This window comes from Tamandua tetradactyla, chromosome 5 (assembly GCF_023851605.1).
Source record: "Tamandua tetradactyla isolate mTamTet1 chromosome 5, mTamTet1.pri, whole genome shotgun sequence".
NCBI lineage: Eukaryota > Metazoa > Chordata > Mammalia > Pilosa > Myrmecophagidae > Tamandua > Tamandua tetradactyla.
The window spans coordinates 164,401,530-164,423,571 of NC_135331.1; the positions used below are offsets into that span (position 1 = coordinate 164,401,530).

The window sequence follows — 22,042 nt, forward strand, 5'->3', positions numbered from 1 at the left end:
CATAGCTTATGTCTATGGTAGATTTGGAGCTGATTAGTATATGGTGTTTAGATAAGTGCCAAGAATTATCAAGAATTTTGTTTGTTTTATGAAATGGATATCCAGTTCATCTATCATCATCTTTTGTTGAAAACGCAATCCTTTGTCCATGAATTTACCTTGTCATCTTTGTCAGGAATCAAATGACTATACAGGAGTGGGTCAACTTCCGGACTCTGTTTAATGAACTGTCTAGTTTTACCCCACCAGCACACTTCAATGACTACTGTAACTTTTTAATGAGACTTAAAATCAGGAAGTGTTTTGCTCTATTTGTTAATTTCGAAATTGCTTTGGCTATGCCAGGTCCTCTGCACATCCATATATATTTCAGAATTAATTTGCCAAATACTACAAAACGCTTGCTGGTATTTTAATTAGAATTATGTTGAATCTACAGATTGCTTTGAGAAGAACCAAATTCGTAACAATATTAATTTTTCCAAGCCATGAATATGCTGATACATCTTTATGTTTAGATCTTTTAAAACTTCTCATAAATATTCTATAGTTTTCAGTTCAGAGGTCTTGCCCAACTTTTGTTAAATTTATGCTTGATTTTTTTTTTGGATATTTTTTTAGATTTTTTTTGGATTATTGTTTTTGGATGCTACTATAAATGAAATTATTTTTAAAATTTCATTTTTCAATCATTTGTTGTTCTTACACAGAAATACAAGAAATTTGTATATACTGACCTTTACCCAAGGACTCATTAGTTCTAGTAGTATTTTTATAGCTGTCTTAAGACTTCCTATATACACCTGGGAAACCCCGATACTCTCTCAAACATTAGGGACTCCCAAGAAAATAGGCCAAGCCCTTGATTTTGAGGTATGCCCTTACAAAACTTATTTTTGTAGCAGAGAAGCTAAGACTACCTATAATTATGCCTAAGAATTGCTCTTTTGTTGTTCAAATGTAGCTAGCCCCTCTCTCTCTAAGCCCAACTTCACAAGGAAAATCATTACCTGTGTGAGACATGACATCCAGGAGTGAAAGTCTCCTGACAACATGGGACATGACTCCCAGGTATGAGCCTGGCCCTGGCATCATGGAATTGATAATGCTTTCTGAACCAAAAGGGTGAACAGAAACGTAACAAAATAAGGAATTAGTGGCTAAGAGAATTCAAATAGAGTCAAGAGGCTATTCTGGAAGCTACTCTTATGCAAGCTTCAGTTAGATATTGTTAATTGCCATGGTATGCCAAACCCCAACCAGTATCACTCCTATTAACCCTAAAAAACACCCAGGGTTCTAGCTGAGATTCTACAAAAGTTTCAAGGACTGTGTCTATTTTTCAGAAACCTAAAGCCTTCAGATGGTTCCAAGGCCAGATAAGTTCTGAAACCAGACGTGCCAGTCTCTCCAAGAATATCAAACAGTTCCATTTCCATATTCCATATTGTTGATATCCCTTTTCAATATGAAAAAGTTAGGCTGGACAAAGCCCAATATGCCTAAAGATTGAGAAAAGGGAAAAAGGAGAAGAAGGCATTATAATAGAGAAGTTAGGATATAACAAATGAGTATCACAACTGAATCATTATATTGATATTTCTTTTTAGTCTCCAGTGTCTTGGAGCAACCAGAAGGAACAACTTGAAATTGTGGAACTGTAACCCATACCAAAGTTTGAAATCTGTTTTATAACTACTGGTTAAAACTGTACCTTAGAATCTATTGTTTTTTTGTATATATATCATAATAAAAAAAGTTAAAAAAAGATTTCCTACACAAAGAATCATGTAATCAGCAAATCCTTTCCAATCTTTATACTTTTTTTTTTAACATGGGCAGGCACCAGGAATCGAACCCAAGTTTCTGTCATGGTAGGTGAGAATTCTGCCTGCTGAGCCACCGTCCCACCGCCCTTTATACTTTTTCTTTTACTTGCCTTACTGTAATGCCCAGGACCTCTAGAATAATGGTAAGCATAATTCTGTTTTAATGCTTGTTCTGTAAATGCAAATTGGTTCCAATGTAATTAGTACTTTAGGAAACAATGTGAGCACAACAGAATATTACTTTCACTTATGCACAATTTTGCCCACAAGAACCACCAAGTGAACAAAAAAGGTGTACTCCACTAAACCAAGCCATAAAACCAATGCACACACACACACAACTTAGACACTGACCTCCTACATCAATTCACAGCCAGCCACATCTGTCTCAATTCACAGCCATCCAAATCTACATATTTTAAGAGTCAACTCTTTATACAGTATTTCTCTCAGAATTCAAAACAAAATCTAAAAATTCCCATAAAACATCCATTTCTGATTTATTCATACAACCTTTTGGCTCTATAGGCAATATTACTAACTTTTAAATCTTCACTGTTCTCCAAATTCTGGTAACTCAACAAGTAATCCAGTTGAATGTAGGCAAAATAGGCAGCAATATAGGCAGTATCTGTGAAGCTGTTAGAAATGCAGAAGCTCTGACCATATTAAACCTAGAGAATCAGATCAGAATTTCAACAAGACACACAGGTGATTTGTATGCACATCATATTATAAAAAGCACTGCTCTAGACATTAAAACTCATTTACTATAAACATTTTAAAGCTTTCAGATAAAAAGCATCAAAGTCAATTAAAAGTTAGAAAAAATATGAAAGGCACTGTTTCAAGAACTCAGCCTGTACTACAAACTGATACAAATGTGTGTGTTTGTGTGTGTGCAGGAGGATTAAGCTGGAGCCTTTAGTACTACACTAAACCTAATCAAAATTTATTAATAGCTTTGAAAACAAACTGAAACAAATTCCAAGCAGTCATCAAAGCATACACATCATTTCAAGTCTCTTGCACGTCATTAAAATAAAATAAATGCTGACACCCAACTGAGTTAAAGTTGTTGCTCAGTAAATTCACCTGCTCAATGAGTAAACTATTTTCTAGAAACTTATAAAGAAAAAAAAGAGGTTGCTTCCGTACTCTAAAAACACTGCTTTTCTACCTGCAACTTAATGTTCACCCAGTTTTATTATAATCAATTAAAAGTTATAAGGCAGTACAACAGAGAAGGGCCTACACCAGTCAGTACAAGCTAACAATTAACATCTGAGAACAATCTTTTGAGGCAAGTGAGGTCTTGAAATATTAAGTAGATAGAAATCTGGGCAATAAATTTTCATTAACACTAGCCAGAGACAGAAAAAAAAAGAGCAGCTGATAAAAACACATTGATAACTTGAGCAAACTTAAAATTTCCTCTATGATTCCCTTATTAACTTGTGCTTTAGTTTGCTTGTTTGTTTCTCTAATAAAATTTCTTACTGGGAAAAGAATGTAGAACTCACCCAAATCAACATAGTTTCACTTGGAGACCTGATTTAGCAAAGAAACTTGTTCAACGTACTTTAGGGAAAATCTCATATGCACATTAATATAGTAGACACATATTTTTCACAAGACCTGACCATCTCTATATGAGCCAACCCTGGAGGATTTAGGATTAGCAACACTAGAAAAACAATCAATAAAAGAAGTGGACGGGCGGGCCGCGGTGGCTCAGCGGGCAAGAGTGCTTGCCTGCCATGCCGGAGGACCCCGGTTCGATTCCCGGCCCCAGCCCATGTAAAAAACAAACAAACAAACAAAATATAATAAAAATAAGAAAATGTTTAAAGATGTTTCCCTTTCTTCCTCCCTTCCTTCCTTCTATCCTTCCTTCCTTCTCTGTCTTTCTTTAAAAAAAAAAAAAAAAAGAAGTGGAGTTTACTGATTACCTTCCATGTACAAGGCAACTAGAAAGCATTTTACATATGTTATCTCATTTACTCCTTATTACAACCTATATGATAGATATTATTTTTCCTAGGACTCAAACAGGTTAAATGATGCATCTAAAGTTATACCACATATAATAACATCTCTTTTTTTCACTATAACAGTGGTTCTCAAACTTTATGGTCTTAGGACCCCTGTGACGGTGAGCTTCAGTTGTCAACTTGGCCAGGTGGTAGTGCCTGGTTGTCTGGTCCGTCGAGGGCTGGCCTGTTTGTTGCCAGGAGGACATTTCATGGACTTAAATCATGACCATACTGGTGGCATCCACAGCTAATTACACTTGCAATCAGCTAAGGGGAGTACGCTCTGCAATGAGTGATGCTTAATCTAATCACTGGAAGGCTTTTAAGGAGGATTCAGAAGAGACAATAATTCTTCCTGCTTCAGCCAGCCAGCCTCTCCTGAGAGTCGGTTGAGGACCTTACTCAGAGCTGCCAGCTTGTAGCCTGCCCTACAGACCTTGGACTCTTTTATCCCCACGGCTGCCCAGCCAGCATCTCCTGGGAGTTCACTGAGGACCTTTCCTGGAGCTGTCAGCTCTCAGCTTGCCCTACAGACCTTGGACTCTTACATCCCCACAGTTAGGCGAGACACTTTTATAAATTTTATATTTGCAGATATCTCCTGCTGATTCTGTTTCTCTAGAGAACCCTAGTTAATAAAACTCTGTATGCTCTTAAATAAAATTAGTAAAGACCCTATAGAGTTTGTTGTATATGGATTATATCATCAATATATATCTTTTAGAAAATAGAACTGGGACATTTTAAAGCTATTAATTCATTTTAAATAACAATGAACTCATTATACGTTAAGGATCATATTTTCAGATAAAATAGCTATATTTTCCAGAACAACAATGAAAAAATTAAGTGAGAAGAGTGGTACTGTTTTACGGTACTGCAAATATTTTTGATGTCTAGCCTAATAAAAGACAGATTTAGCTTACTGGCTTCTACATTCAATCTTATGCAATCTAAGCTTTGGTTGAAGTATGTAAAGAAAACACAGCATCATACAGTCATATAGTTGGAGAAGAGAATATTTTAAGAGCCTTTAGAGATCTGTGCATATTCTTGTTTGATACTACAACGAAAGTCAATGAGTGTAGTTTATTACAATTAACGTGGAATCTAAAACCATACCAATGAACATTTTCTATTCTGTTACTTTAGAATCCCTTCTTCAATATTCCATTTGGAATAGGTCTTTTACACATGCCTGATTTTATACTCATTCACTGAGTTATATAAATCTACAAATGTCAAGACATTCCATTATACAAAACAATTCTAAAAATCAGATTTTATTAAATGATCACCAATCTCATCAGAAAATTATTTTAAGTATTGTAAAACTGTCAAGTTCATAGTGTGAGTTACATGTGTTCCAAATTCTACTTTTCACTTGAAAGTTTCAGATTTTATCATTGGCAATAAACACTGTCAGCTGTTTTCCTTGCAGAGAGAAGTTTACTTCATTAATTTTCCAGACAAATATCCAGGTCTGAAAACTCACACTTTGTCAGTCATACCTTCAAGTAAGAAATGGTATTTCCTGAAAAACTGGCTAGTTCAGCTTGCAACACAAACAAAGGCAAAAGTGCTTTTCCACAAGCAACCATCATATTTGGTATGCAGCAGACATGCTTCATATGTACTTCCCATTTTGTCACACAGGATATCAAAATAACACGCACCTAAGAGTTGATATTAATACTAAACAATAACCTGTATTGCTTCATCCAGAACAGTTATCCAGGCATTACTTTTACTGCAAGAGTATGGCAGTGAAGAATATAATGATCATTAGTACGTTTGTAGTACCATGTTTTTGTGTGTCAAGACGCCAGCAGATTTTGACGACCATTACTTTTATGCATCAATGCAAAGGTAAAGACAGTGGAAAGAGCAAATAACATCTTAATACTATTATGAAAATACATTTATCCTCATGGATCCCCTGAAAGGGTGTTGGGAACCCCTGAAGGGTCCACAGACCACTCTGAGCACCATTGTACTACACCAATCATAACAATCCCAAGGCTTTCCTATCATTATTACAGTCCACTGACTAGTCAACAAATAAGTTCAGAGGCCTTATTTTGTAGTGCCGGGCATTATAAGAAATGCTGGGTACCATAAAATGAGTTTTTTTGTTGTCTTTGTCTGTTTCACTTACTCATGTGTCCCAAACTTCTACAACAGTACCTGGCACATAGTAGATTCTCAAATACTTGAATGAATAAATAAATGGGTAGCTGTAATATAGTTTAACCTAGATTTCACAGACTTTTAGAGAACATTTCACACGAAACAATCTAATGACTACAACTATTTTTAATCTTTTCCAGCAAAACAGGAAAGCCCTGTTAGGTAATATGGAATCTTGGCCCTTAATACTTGGAGTAGTTTTACCTCCCCATATTTTAGGCTGAAGCTATTGTATATATGCAGTGCTTGCTTTGCATGCACATTGGAATCATGTCCTTGCTCTCTATAGTTGGTTCAACCATAAATGAAATCTGTAGTGTCATGGTACTGTGCAAAGCACATTAATGCAAATGTATAGGGGGAAAAAAATCCCAAAGTTTAAGTGACGTTTTTAAGGTCAGAAGTCAGAAAAGAGGAAATTAGTGACAGTTACTCAGTACTTTACAACTACCATATAAATTTTTATGCAAGTTAATTATTATATACTAAGATTTAATAAACAAATTAAAATATTCAGCTCCAATTTCTAGGACTTCACAGGGCTCTGAACATAAATCACTAGTGCTGACAACATAAAATAATCACTTTTTCATACATCATAAAGACTTTCCAAACTAACCTTCATCCAACTAACCATTTAACTTTTAGGATTAATCATACATGTTACATCATTAGTGACATCTGCACTGACTAACTCTATAAATTTAAATAAATCTATTCTCTCATTCAGCCTCCAGTTTGATTATTTTTTATCTCTAAAGTTTTCTTCTTTTTCTCACTATTCTTTTTCTTCATACCCCTTTCCAAAACCTGCCTTTTCACTGGTTACTGTGGTTTTAGTTTCCCCTAAATATTCCTCTTTTTCTGAGCAATGATAGTCACCTGTGTGTTTGTCTACCATAATTTAATTTGGCTTTTCAATCCATCTTCAAATCCCTCTAGCCAACAGTATCAACTCTGTGCACGTCAAAAATCTGTGCACGTCAAAAATCTGACTGACCTAATAGGTCTAGATCTCAAGAACATAGCTAATAATAAGAAATTCATTCTAAGAGTACAAAACTCTCATTAGGGCATGAACACTTTCACTGTGCAGGTAGCTTAAATAAAAACCTAAATGTTCCCTCTTGACTTTCTGAAGTTTCAATACAAGTGCAAAATGTAGGCCTTGACTATATCAAAGGCTAATCTGTATCAAGTTGCTTTGTTGCTTTAAGAGAATAATTTTATCATTGTTGCAGAATGACAAATTCCTTCAAGTGTGTAAAATTTCATTAAGCTAAGTTGGTTTATGTATCAATAACCTATTTCATGAAATGACAAACATGCTTTAATTTCCAGTGTCGTGATTCTTACTTCCCTTTGGTACTTGCTAAACCCCTTCACCTGACTGCAAACAGCAATGGTTCTTAAATTTCAGACAATTTTAATAATACATGAATTTATGTTCAGTAAGACTGAAAAGAAAAACATTTAGCAAGAATGGGTGAGCACATCTATTCCGGAATGGTAACAGTTATTTCTAAATTCTGAGATACTGAGCTATTTGTATATAACCTGGTTATTTACTGAAACTTCAGGTATTTATGTGACACCTGAGACTCAGATTATAGCTCTGAAATTATGAAAGTCAGCACTGCCCCATGCAGCAACAGATTAAAAAGTGACCAGACTTTGACTAGAGATATGAATGAAGCTGATCTGGATAGGACTAAGGCAAATCACAATACAGCATAAAGGATGCTACAGCCCATAGGTTAAAACTTCAACTTCTGTGTGAGACCAAAGGAGAAGATGTTTATTTGGTGCAAAATTTATAGTTTGGCCAGTACATTTTCTAATTTAACTTGTATGGTCAGTTTACTCAAATACCATACTAACTTGGAATCTTGATTAGGGCATGAAATCTTGTTGGTTTGTATAGCTTAGTGCAATACTCCGATACACGCGAGAGTAATTTGGGTAGAGAATAAAAAAGTATTTGCAAAGTCCTCTTGGGGAACTAGGGAGAATGGAGAAAATGGTCAACTTTCCAACTGGGGAATTTCTGATATTTTTGCAAGCAGTGGGGACAACCAATTCAATAGGTTGAGACCTCGATCTTAGGGTTCGCCCCTACAAAACTTATTTCTACAGAGGAGAAGCTAAGCCTACTTATAATTATGCCTAAGAGTCACCCCCCAGAGAACCTCTTTTGTTGCTCAGATGTGGCCTCTTTCCTTAAGTCAACTCGGCAGGTGAACTCACTGCCCTACCCACTAGGTGGGACATAACTCCCAGGGGTGTAAATCCCTGGCAACATGGGACAGGACTCCCAGGATTCACTAGGACCTGGCATCATGGGATTGAGAAAGCCTTCTTGACCAAGAGGGGGAAGAGAGAAATGAGACAAAATAAAGTTTCAGTGGTTGAGAGATTTCAAACAGAGTTGAAAGGCTATGCATTCTAGTAGCCTTGCCTCTTGAAGATGATTGGATAACTATATAGCTTTTACAATGTGACTGTGTAATTGTGAAACCTTGTGTCTGATGCTCCTTTTATACAGGGTATGGACAGATGAGTAAAAAAAAATAAGGTAAATAAATAAATAATGGGGGAGGAATAAGGGGTAAAAAAATAAAAATTGAGTAGACATTAGTGGTCAATGAGAGGGAGGGGTAAGGGTATAGAATGTATAAGGTTTTTTTTTTTCTTTTTCTTTTTCTGGAGTGATGTGAATGTTCTAAAAATGATCATGGTAATGAATACACAACTATGTGATGATACTGTGAGCCACTGATTGTATACTTTGGATGGACTATACGTGTGTTAAGATATCTCAGTAAGAATATTTTAAAAAGAATGGGTGAATAGCCTTTGGGCAATGATTCTGAATGGGTGCCCCCATGGGAAGGTAAATCAGAGACACCTAAATTATTTTTTCAAACACTATAAGCATTCCTCTACCAGAGACAGCTAAATGACTTTCTCAAACATTACAGGCATTTCCCCACCACCCATTGCCATTTGAGAATCTTTAGTGATCTACTAATAGAAGTGTTTCTGATCCTTCAGTGATGCTTGTGATATCAAGTGGGGGTAGAGATGGCAGTGGAGGAGACAGGTGATTAGAGAGAAAGGATAAAATTCAGAATTAGCACTTTATAATATACTGAGACAAAACGAAACCATACAAAGATTTAAACTATTTGGTCTGGTGCTACAAACTACAAAAATTAGTCCTTTTCAAAACAGATTTAGACAAGCCTTGGGACTTATATCTCCTAACTCTTCTCTGAATTGAATCAAAATAGCCTTAGCAATACTTGAGTTAGAATGTCTTCCTCTCTATTCCCTTAAGGACACCTACACCAAGGGTTTCTGTACTTTCTGAGGTATTTTTTTTCCTTTAATTACCACATATTTTCCAAAATATTATAAATGCTAAAGACGGCATATTCAGTTCTAACAAAGAAAAGACGTTTAAACATTAAATGTTTAAACAGTTCTGCCAAGAATTAGGAAGAAATGAAGATATTTTACAGACAAATACTGAAAGCAGCTTAGCAACTGAAATGTGTCAAGGGATAAGTAATAAACAACTTCACTTACTAAAAAATCCTATTCTAAGTGAACTTATTATCACAAGTGGGACAAATGGGAAATGCTATTTAAACTATACCTTAAAATGTACTGTGATGTTCCAAGGAAGAGCAGAACTTGATGCAAGAAGATCAAATAGCAAACCAATTGGATAATGCCTAAAAATGAAAGAGTATATTTTAAGAGAATAAAATTTAAAGTTATTACTTCCAAAATATATTTCCAGCATGTTTTAGTATCAAATGTTAAGGGTTACTGCTGAAAATTACAGAGAGGTAACATTTTATACAGTTATTAGTTATGTGCCAAGACTAAAATATGGTATACTTTTCAGGCATCAGGTGGTTTTTCTTCTAAACATTTCATTCCCCTAATCATCTCATTCCCCTCATAATGGGACCATGCTAAGGTATCATTTATAAGCCATATACACTGTGTTGTTACAATATTGAGGTATCTAATTGCCATCTCAGTATTTATATTGGGCAACTATTTTTAGAAGTTTATTTAAATATATTCTTTATTTCTAAAATTTTAAATTTTTGAAAATTAAGACTAAGAAAAGTACCTAAAAAGTATGCAAATCACCCATTGCATAGTTATTACTGTTAATGCTATCACATAAATTTGCAATTTTATCTACACATACATATCTAAATATGGATTAGGATTATCTTCTACAAATTGTAATATAACCCGCTTTTTCACATAACAATAGAACATGAACATTTTTTTCCAAGTTGTCAAATAGTTTTCTCTGAGTCAATTCTAAAAGTTTTTGAAAAAATAAGCTTTAGACTTACTATATTAAAAATCAAAAGACTTCTCTTAGAATAACCATATTTCCAGTGAAGCAAATTATTTAGCAATAACGGTTAATAATACAAACCCTGCAGATTTCAATGGACAAATCTTATTTTTAAGCCATACTTTTAAAGAAATCTAAACTTTTAATGATATAGCTTTATTAGTGAATCAGAATTAAATAATATTCCCAACAAAAGCAAAAAGGAATACTAAATGCTATGTATAGTGCTGTTCTTATTTGTATAATTTTTTATAGTTAAGTAATTCCAACAAAAAGGAGCTTCAAAATTTGAAAATAAATCTAATTTCTCTCAAAATGAGTGACCTCCAAATATCACCTGACTGACACTCGCTAGTACTATTTATGTCTGCTTTCTTCTATATAATATAATTATGGAAGTTATCAGTTATTAGAGATCATATACATATTTAGGATGAATTTAGAATGGCTTCCCTGCAAACAGTGGATAACTTTCATCTTATGTATGTTGTATCCTTAATTTCTCTTTAAGTTAACATCTAAAATTAATCCTTCATAACTAGAAAGGAATACTGAAAGAAATTTTGTACTCTCTAAGTAACAGAACGTTTCCTAATACTATCATTACTTCAAGAAATTTTGAAACCAGGAAAAATCATGGCCTGTCAAAAACTAAAATTAAAACAGTAATTAAAGACAAGTTACAGATTCTTGCCTATTCTGATCCTTCTTTCTGAACTACTAAAATTGTACAAGCTCTATATAATGCCTTGTGCTTTTACAAAATAGGCCAAATTTTTTTAGAATGCCCCTTTTAGATACCTGCAACTAGGTTAAGAACGAATGTAGGCAATTAATAGATAAGGTTTGATTTAACTGACATTCATAAACTAAAAATTTTCAAAGCCATGTTGCTTTTACCAAGTTCTAAATAGCACTGCAAAAATTACACTGAATTCCTTTAGCAAATGATGTAGCCGATCATTTAGATAGATTTTATAAGGAACTAATCAAAAGCAATTCAGTGCTACATGCACACATTCCTGCCATTCACAAACAGAACTGTAAACAAATTCTAAAATTAAATCAAGTACTGTATCTTAAAGTAATCTATAATGTTATATAAAATTTTATACAATTTTAAAATAAATATTAGGATCAAAAGATAAATTAAATATAAGACTCAATCATCAATATTTTTAATATATTAAAACACAACAATTATAAGGGTATCAAACCTCAAACAATGTAGATAGATAATCAATGAATACCTGCTGAATGCATAAATCAATAACAATCTACAGCTCAATAGAATAGGTAGCTCTTGGTATACCATCAAGAGCCAATGGATCAAATTTTAGGTTCTCAGTTAACTTTTAAAGCAATTCTAACTATTTTAAGGGTTGACACTTCATGACTTTTTATTTTTTCTTAAAGAACTTCCAAATAAATAGAAAACTTAATTTAAAATCAAACAAACAAAAACCTCATTCACCTTGCTCCTCTGGATCATCCTAAGAATTATTTCATCATTAATAATGAATTATTCCCAGCTATGTTTAAAAAAATGATTAAAATAAGAAATGGGGGCGGGCCACAGTGGCTCAGCAGGTAAGAATGCTTGCCTGCCATGCCCAAGGACCTGGGTTCGATTCCCGGTGCCTGCCCACGTAAAAAAAATAAATAAAAAATAAGAAATGGAAGAATACTTAGAAAGATGATACATAATAAAGTAAGTCATCACTACTACATCTTTCTTCCATTTTCTTACTGTGTCACCTAAACTATTATATCATATTTCGAGAAAGTGTAAAATAAGAATGGAGACCCCATCTTTGGAGTCTGCTTTTAGCAACCATTAACAAAGCTGAAAATTCAGAATGTTTATTTTGTGCCTATAATGGCAAGGAATAGAAAACAGAAAAAGGAAGAGGTTTCACAATTACTAGACAAATGAGAAGATAAATAGAAAGAGGCAGCAATACTTTAGACTTTAACGATGGCAAAACTGAAGTGAAATAAATCTTAAATGATGACATCCTAGATGAATTTTATAGAACTTAAGAATTGATGAGTCAACAATATATTTCTAAAGACAAAAAGAACATATACTATTCTTATCCATTCAGTCACTTAACAGAAAGAATTTCATCCCACAATATTTTATGACAAGAACCGGGATCTTGTCTATTTTGCTAAAAGGATGTGTGACTGTATTTCTTCATCTTTTTTGCCATTTGTGTACTATAATTTACTTAACAGTCTGTGGGCAAATACTGAAGGGCAGATTTATATGAAAAAGATGAATGGAAGGAATTGGATGATGTAGAAGTAAAAAAAAAAATCATTAGACTGATCATTCTAATTGGTGTTTATTAATTTTAAAATAAAAATATTTTACAACAAAACTAAGCTGTTAAAGGTTTTAAAAATTATTCAAATATTCCCATTAGGTGCAAGAAGAGTCATAAGTAATGACAAATTAGAACCTCTTAGAAACCTATTTGAAATCTAGAATCAAATATTTACAAGATGCACATTTTTTAGCTTTATGTATGCAAGAGATGAGTGGTTGATGGCATTTAGAGAACACTGCCCATTTACATATATATATCTTCAAAAAACAGGAAAACGTGGAATAAAAAACTGAAAGTGCTTTAACTGGTTATTAAAATTTCTAATAAAGTTGGCATACACTACTCCTTTATTCTTACTTCCTCAAATTATTTACAAAATAACTTTAAAAAAAAGTTCATTGGACCCATATAGTAAATGATATAGCTCTTTTTTCTGGTATACTAAGGATTAGGATGAAAATTTAAATACTATGATTTCTAAAAATTACATTTGAATTTAAATACACTGAAAGTATTAACATAAAAGCATTTTAAATAATGTAATACTTAATAATTATTTTATAACAGTCTTTAAAAATAAAAACAAACCAGAAAAACTTAAGAGTAAAATAACTATTTACTTATTTTTACTGTCAAATTCTACAGGATATACATTCAATGTAGACGTTCATGTAAGAATGACTTTGATGCAAGGATACTCTTTTGTGGGGCGGGGACGGGAAGCAGGGTGCATGGTCTGGGAATCAAACCCAAGTCTCCCACATGAAAGCCGAGCATTCTACCACTGAACCACCCATGCACCCTCAGGGTACTAATTCTTAATATATATACTATCTCAATTAATTGGTTCCAGATTGCTTATTTCTGATAATTCTATACATACTCAAGAAAATCTACAAAAGAAAACTGGTAAAACTTTAAAGGCACTGAATTTCTCTTACTCTTTAGTCTGACTGATGTCAAGGAGTTCAAAAGTACTGATCTGCACAACTCTCAACAGACATTGCATACGCTTTTACCAGAGGCTTCAAAACCCAAAAGGAAACCACATAGCTTTAACTCTAAATAAGTAAATAATAATGTAATCACTGGTTGTTATGTTGCTACTCCTCCTGCCATCTAATCCAAATTTAATTGAAAGAGATGATGAGGATTTGAACCTGGAGTATCTACAGCCCTATAAAAAACTCCATCACCTGACTATTAAGTGTTTGGTCTAATTTCACGTTTTTCTTTTTCTTTCTCTTCTTTACATCACTCTTTAACAGATCCAATTCTAAACATGAAATATTTTCATGTTTAGATTTTTTCTTTTTTACCCTTTAAATACTGCTAAAATATATATACATATTCAAACACAGTGAAACAACCAACAAGGGTGCTTACTCTGGCCTAAACATCTAAGATCAACAATGAAAGGAATGTTCCCCATATACTAGAGAATAACTGCCCAAACACATTTCACTTAAACAAATACATACTATTGTTGGGTTTGCTACATTAGTAATTTTTACTGAAAACAGAATAACATTTCATTGAATAAAAAAGGGGTAGAACTATAAATGTAAAGCAAAATAATTTAATGATTACTATCAATTATTCTGCCTTACTCTATGATACAAATACAACTGTAGAGAAGCACTGTTTCTCAGCTTTCTAATTGTATCCAAAATGAGCAATGTAATGTAAGAACTATATTTTTAAAAGTACAAAACTAATTCACGTGAAAACACTGTACAAAATGCCATGTTAATCACATTTTAAAAATCTTAAGTTTACAGAATAATTAATGAAATTCTAAAAATTCATAACCTTAAAAATATGACTGACAAATGGAAAAAGTCTACATTTTGCATTTATATTTAGATACATTTATAATTAAGATGCTGAAGTTATTAAAAACAATTTAAGAAAAACTATAAAAGCCTTCACCAAAGCACTTTGCTAAAATGTACTTTTAAAATCACAGAGGTATCATATTAAACTCTAGTCCACTCTATTATGTCTATGTTTAAGAGTAGAATCAATATTTGTTCTTCTTTTTTTAATTCTAGATAGTTTCGACTTATTATTTTCAACAACCAGTCCTGAAAATAAGACAATTTATACAGAATAATAATCTCCCACTGGCGATTCTTTTTTATATATGACCTAAGGGCCTGAAATCTAACACTTAAGTATAGCTACCTTTTAAAAGAACCAAAAACTGTACTCTTAAAATAATCCTAATATTAAAGTAACAAATAATGAATGCTTGAGTATTTCTTGAATACAAGAAACTTCATCACTTAAAAAGCAATGTTAGAGCACCCTCTGCTGACTAAGAATTCAAATCAGTCCAAAAATAAGATTCTATTCAAAGTAGAATGCACTGCCCATTTCCCGTAAATTCTTAAAAATTAAAATGTAAGGGACAACTTTTGTTGCTCAGATGTGGCCTCACTCTCTTTCTAAGCCTAACTCTAAAAATGAAATCATTGGTCTCCCTGCTATGTGGGACATAACATATGTAAAAGTCTACCTGTCGATGTGGGAGATGACTCCCAGGGGTGAATTCGGCCCTGGTACTACTGTCGGATTAACAATTTCACCCTGACCAAAAGGGGGGAAAGAAGTATAACTAATAGAGTATTAGTGACTGGGAGAGTTCAAACAGAGTCAGGAAGTTACTCTGGAGGTCACTCTCACGCAAGCTTCAGTTAAACATTGCAACCTATCATAACTTGGCCAAACCACAACCAGGACCATGACAGCAAATCCTAAAGAACACCTAGAGCAATATATAAGATACCACAAGGGTTCCATGCATTAGAGTAACTTTCCAGAAACCTACAACCTCCAGATGGGTCTCTGGACCAGATAAGTCCTGAAACCTAGAGGAGCCAGCCCTCCAAAACATCAGATAGTTCCAACTTCCTACTCCATATCATTAATGGACCCTTCCAACATGAAAAAGTTAGAATGGCCATAGCCCAAACACACCTAAAGAGAGGATTAGAAAGATCAAAGATGGGGGTGAAATTATACAGAGTAGATAGTACTTCACAAATGAATATGACTGCTGAATCATTAAACTAAAGCCTTTTAATCTCCAGTATCTTAGTGCAGCTAGAAGTAAAAACCTAAAATTGTGGAATTGTAACCCATGCCAAACTCTGAAATATGTTTTACAAATAATTGTGATGCTGTGCTTTGAAATTTATAGCTTTTTTTGGTATACATGTTATTTTTCACAAAAAAAAAAGTTGATTATGAAGATAAAAAAATATTTAAGCCTTCTAGCCTCTTATATTCTGGAGTAGCTAGAAGGAAAAATCTGAGAGGATCGTATGGTAGCCCATGACAAACTTTGGGATCTGTCTTGTAACTACTTGTTGAAAAGTGCTTTGAAACTATTGTTTTTTTATTCTTTGCTTTGTATAACAATAAAAAGGTTAAAAAAGTTTAAGGGACAAGCAGCACAGAGGATAATGTGCTAATCAGATAATACTTCCTTGGTATAATACCTTCATTAAGTAGGTATTATATGTAATATTCATTTTTAAGTATTTTTTCTATTCTAATATTGGCAATTAACACAAGGAATTAGAGAGAACAGATATAAAACTGGGAGGAAGAAAAACCCTAACAAATACAGTGTCAATAGGCATGCTAGAAAGAGTTCTGAACTGAGACGCTCAAAACTGCTCCTACTTGCTCATTACTTGAACAAGTTACTTTACTTGTTTATGGGTTTTCTCAATAAAATGGAGGGACTAATCTACATTCATTTATTCATCCACTGAACAAACATTTACTTAATGCCTCTTATATACTATTGCTTAAGATACAACTCCCTGTTCAGGGACGTGACACAGATGACAGAAAATTTTATCAACAATTAATATGAGGAGGAAGAGGACTACAACACTGATGACAACTCCTAGGGCCTACTGAGAATTTGCTCTGTGCAAGTTCTAAGCACTTCAGGTGTTTTAACTCATTTAATCGTTTAGAAGATATCATTATTAACCCCATTTTACAGATAAAAAGAACTGAAACAAAGAAAGATTAAACAATTTGCCCAAGGTTATACAGCTATTAAGTGACATAGCTGGAATCTGAACACTGGATTATGTTACAATACGCAGTGACAATATGACAAGCATACAGGAAATATGTGCATACTATAGAGAAGGTCTGAAGGTAGAAATGATGACTTTTGGATACGGTAATCACAAAAGAGGTGATGCTTAAGGTAGAAGTTATGAGCAAGAGTTCAAAGGAACAAAGACAAAAAAGGACACTGGGGAAAGTAACAAAGGCTCAGAGAACAACACATACAAAGGAAAAGAAGCAAAGAATATCATCCAGCATTCATTAAGACAAACTATTTTGTTGATCTAGAAATAAGAAGGTTCATGGAGGGCCTTATACATGTGTTATGCTAGTGTCTGAATTTATACTACATTATTTATAATTTATAATATTTAGTATATTATTTATACTATAGATGACTGTAAGTCAGAAAAGGGTTTTTAAGAAGGGGAAACAAGTGACGAATTAAGAAACTACTAAAATATCCTAAGTGAGCAATTAGATGGGACTGAACCTAGGTAAAGAAGGTGAGAAATTCAAGAAATATTTAGAAGGCAGAATCTAAGGATTGGATAATGAAAGAATCAAAAGTGAAGGACAGGGTTGTGTGATATGGCTCAGTAGCAGAATTCTCGCCTGCCATGCTAGAGACTCAGGTTCGATTCCTGGTGCCTGTCCATGCAAAAAGAAGGAAAAAAAAAGTGAAGGATGAATTGCAACAAATTTAAAAGCAGTGAAATCATTCAGAATGGAATCAAATTAAAATTAATAAAAGAAAGACAAGCGAAAAATCTCTAAAACATCAAAAGTATACAACATACTTGTATATAATCCATCAACTGAAGAAGTCTCAAAGAAAATTTAAAAAAATACTTAGAACTTAATGAAGTGAAACCACAATGTATCAAAGGTTATAGGTTGTAGGCTAAAGCCAGGCTGAAAGGAAAATGTATAGCACTGTATGCTTACATGAAAAATGAGGTATGGTTTCAAATCTCAAGAAACTAGAAAAACACAAAATAAACCTAAAGCAAGCAGAAGGAAGAAAATAATAAAGAAAACAAAAATCAATGAAACCAAAAATAGAAAATCAATAGAGAAAGATGAAACAAAAAAATGGTTTGGGGGGGGGAAATCAATTGAAAAAGCTCTAACAAAACTGACAAAGATAAAGAGAGAATATACAAATCACAAATATCAAGAACAGATTCGGGATGGGATATCATTAGAGATTCTGCAGCCATGAAAAAGACAATAAGGAATTACTCTGAATAATTCTGTGTTCATAAATTTGAAAATTTAGAAGACATGGCTCAATGGTTTTATTGAATAATACTAACATTTAAAGAATCAATACTACTTTTACATAATCTCTTTCAGAAAACACAAGAAAAAGAATATTTCCCCACTTATTTTGTGAGGTAAATATTACGCTGATATTGAAACAAGACCAAGGCAGTACACAAAAACAGAAAAACACTACCAATATTTCTCATGAACTTAAACATTAAAATTTCCAACAAAATATTAGCAAACAGAATACAACACATATAAAAAGAACTGCACACCATGGGCAGGTGGGATTTATTCCAGGTATGCAAGGCTGGTTCAACATTCAAAATCCAAACAGTATAATCCACTATATAAAAAAGATAAAGAGGTGTGTGCTTTCCCTTGGGCACATCCGCATTAACCTCTTTAACGTGTACTCTCTCTTTCTGATGAACTTCTTTAAACTTTACTACTTATTACTACTGGCTCTCTGGTCTCTAAATTCTTTTAGTTTCGATACTATCGAACCTGGATCAGGGCTTAGCTGGCACCACTGCCAGCAGGGCACCAGTTAAATTAAGCCTTTATCTGCTTAGAAATAAAAAATTTTAAAAAAAGATAAAGAAGAAAAATCATATGATCTTATCGACTGACACAAAAAGCACTTGACAAAATACAACACCCATTCATAATAAGAACTCTCAGCAAGTTAGGGATAAAAACTTAAGAGAAAACATCTACAAAAAACCTTCAGCTAACAGCATACTTAATGGTAAAAGACTAAATGAATTTTCCTTAAAATCAAGAACTACAGAAGGATGTCCACTCTCACCACCTTTACTTAACACAGTATTGAAAGTTCTGTCCACAGCAATATGGAAAAAATAAATATAAATAAATAAAACTATCTCTGTTTGCAGATGTCATGACTAACTACATAGAAAATCCTCAGAAATCTACAAAAACTTCCTAGAATTAATAAGTGAGTTCCACAAGGTCATAGGGCACACTATCAATACACAAAAATCAACGGCATTTCTACATACTAACATAAACATGTAGAAACCAACATCAAAGTTTTTATATTTAAATGTCAAGATACGAAAGGCTACATACCACATGAATCATTTATATGAATTCTAGAAAAAGACAAAACTATAAGGACAGAAATTAGATCAGTGATTGCCAAGGGCTGGGAATAGGAACTATAAAGGAGTACAAGAAAACTTCGTAGGGTGATAGAAATGTTCTATTATTACAACTGTAGTGATAGTTGCACAGATAGAAATGTTCTATTATAAATGTGTTGGTAGTTACAGAACTGTATGTCAAAACTCATCAAATAATACACTTAAAAAGGATGAATTTTACCTTAATAAAGTGAACTTCAAAGAAAAATTTTAATTATATGTTTGGGATTTTTCTTCTCTTCTCAGATGGAGTTTGCCAGTCAAGTATAAGTATAATGATAAAGAATTAACAGCAAAGGGGAAACAACCTGCTTTGAGAATACTCTGTTCTACTCTTATCTTTTACTAGTAACCTAACATTGTATATTATTTCTAGAAAGCTTTAAATCTAAGGCATTTATTTAAAAGAAAAAAAATAACCAATATTCTTGTTCTAAGTCCCAACTACAAAAAGTCACTTAGTTTGATAAGAGGTATGATTTAGCTAGGACTGCAGTACTTTTGTTTTTAATTGGGAATTGTCACCTGAGATGAAGAGACAATCTTAAATAATTAAATTAATTAAATGAGAGATAGTACTAAAGACAGGATTGAAGGGAGAGAAGGAATATCAATTTATCATTTTCTAAATTGGAGTCTGATTTCCTTTCCAGCTTGAATTTATTTAAAACTCCAAACAATCAAGTTTAGGAAAAATATTATCATCCTACACAAGTAAATGCTCCTTTAGTCATAAGATGCTGGTATGGTTTCAAAAGTCCAAGTTCTACAAAACTGGTAACTGCTTTCCTCCAGTGATTATCCTATTCTATGTAGACACTAGCTAGATTTTTACAGTGATAGCCTATTTCCAGGAAGATACATTTATTTTAAGCACAGGAAAAAAGGTTACCACTGAGCGCAAAGAGAGAAAAGGCCAAAACATAGCACAAAGGTCCTGAATTATATTCATGCCTCTGGAAGTTACTGATTCCTGAGATATATGGAGTACCTAGCAATACTCAAGGAAAAGCTGTATGAAAAGTCATCAAACAGAACTTCTGGGAAGACAGCTGAACAGAGTAGGTCGAGTTCAGTCCTGCTCACAGAAAAATTAGAGAAGGGATGGAAGGGTGACTAAGACAGCAATTCAAAAGTGCAACTGACCTGGGAGAACCTTCTGCACCACACAAGGCAGCCTTGGTTCAGAGGCCGAGGAAATGAGAAGCAAAAAGCTGGGCCCTGGAGCTGAGGTGCAGAACTCACAAGAGTGCAGAGATGGGAGTCAGGAACTAGGAAGTAGGGCAGGCCGTGTTCCTAACATGTTATTCTTGCTAGCGCAGCCCCATGACTAGAGACTTACCCCACACCACATGCACCCAAATCCCATCACCTGCTCCCATTCCCCACACTCCAAACACCCCCGTCCCACCAGCACCCAGTGCGCGTACTCACTCCATACCCCCAACTCAAGTGCAGCCCAATCCACCTCTCCTGCACCCCTCCAGAGCACTACTTCCCCCTTGCTGTTCCCTGCAGGCTGTTGCCAGAGGATAAAGGCTATGGGCACTAACCTCCATACCCAGGGTATCCCCGCTCCCCCCCGCCACCCCTAGTGTCGCACAAGCTAACCCCACCCCCCGAGCTCTGCACATCAGTTTACAGCACTTCTAGACCCGTGCACGTGCATGGGCCCCAATCATGTCCTTCAGCTCTGGGAAATTCAGTTTACAGCACTCTTAGACCCATGCATACACACGGGCCCCCAATCATGTCATTCAGCTCTGGGAACATCAGTTTATGGCAATCTTAGAATCGCACATGTGCACAGTCCTCAGTCACACTTTCCCAGCTCCAAGAAAGTGCTGACCTGTGCAGCCAGATCACATCTGCCCATAATAAATGAAGGCATAACACCAACCTGCTGCCACAGCTCTACGCATGCACACAAAGGGCCCCACAACCTAGACCAGTGCACACCAGGGTAACAACCCCCAGACCCATGCACCTGCACACCTACATCCTCCCTGGCTGGTGGGTGCCCACATTCACAAGCACCAGTGTAACATCCCCAACCTGCATCTATACCTGCCCTGAAATGAATCACCACACAGCTGCCCCGCCCCATACCCTGCTTTGCGTTGCACATTCATCTCGCAAACGAGGCCTTAGACTACTGAAAGAAATCAACTTTCAAAGTAAATCAATCAAGATATTTACATGTGATGAAAACAACAGATCACTAAGCATATCACAATGCAGACAATATAGCCCTGCCTAACGACCAAATTAAAACATCAGAGGAGACACAGTCGTTGGAACAACTCATCAAAGGCATTCATATAATTCTACTTAAAATAAGTGGGATGGTAAATGATATAAAGGAGATCAAGAAGAGCATAAAGAGGAATTTGAAAGAATAAGTAGGAAAACAGCAGATATCACAGAGATTAAAGACTCTGTTGATCAAATAAAAAACATACTAGAGGCACACAGCACCAGATTTGAAGAGACAGAAGAAAGAAAAAGCAATATAGAGGACAGGATGACTGACTTCAAAGACTCAAAACAGCAAACAGCAAAAAAGATGGAAAAATTTTGAATTGAATCTCAGGGAAATGACAGACAAAAACAAAGCGCACAAATATAAGAATCTTTGGTGTCCCAGAAGGAGAAGAGAGGAGTAAAGGACTAGGAGGAGTACTTGAGGATATAATTGGGTAAAACTTCCCAACCATTATAA

General features: G+C 34.4%; 1 protein-coding gene across 12 annotated transcripts in view; it reads right to left on the bottom strand.

The window, feature by feature from the left end:
- The window catches only part of ATG5 (autophagy related 5), a 336,061-nt gene that overhangs the window by 254,041 nt on the left and 59,978 nt on the right, over positions 1 to 22,042 (bottom strand). For all 12 annotated transcript variants that reach the window (XM_077162536.1, XM_077162541.1, XM_077162533.1 and 9 more), the window contains exon 4: positions 9,717 to 9,795. In XM_077162536.1, coding sequence (XP_077018651.1) covers positions 9,717 to 9,795 — 79 coding nt within the window. The remainder of the gene's footprint in view (positions 1 to 9,716; positions 9,796 to 22,042) is intronic.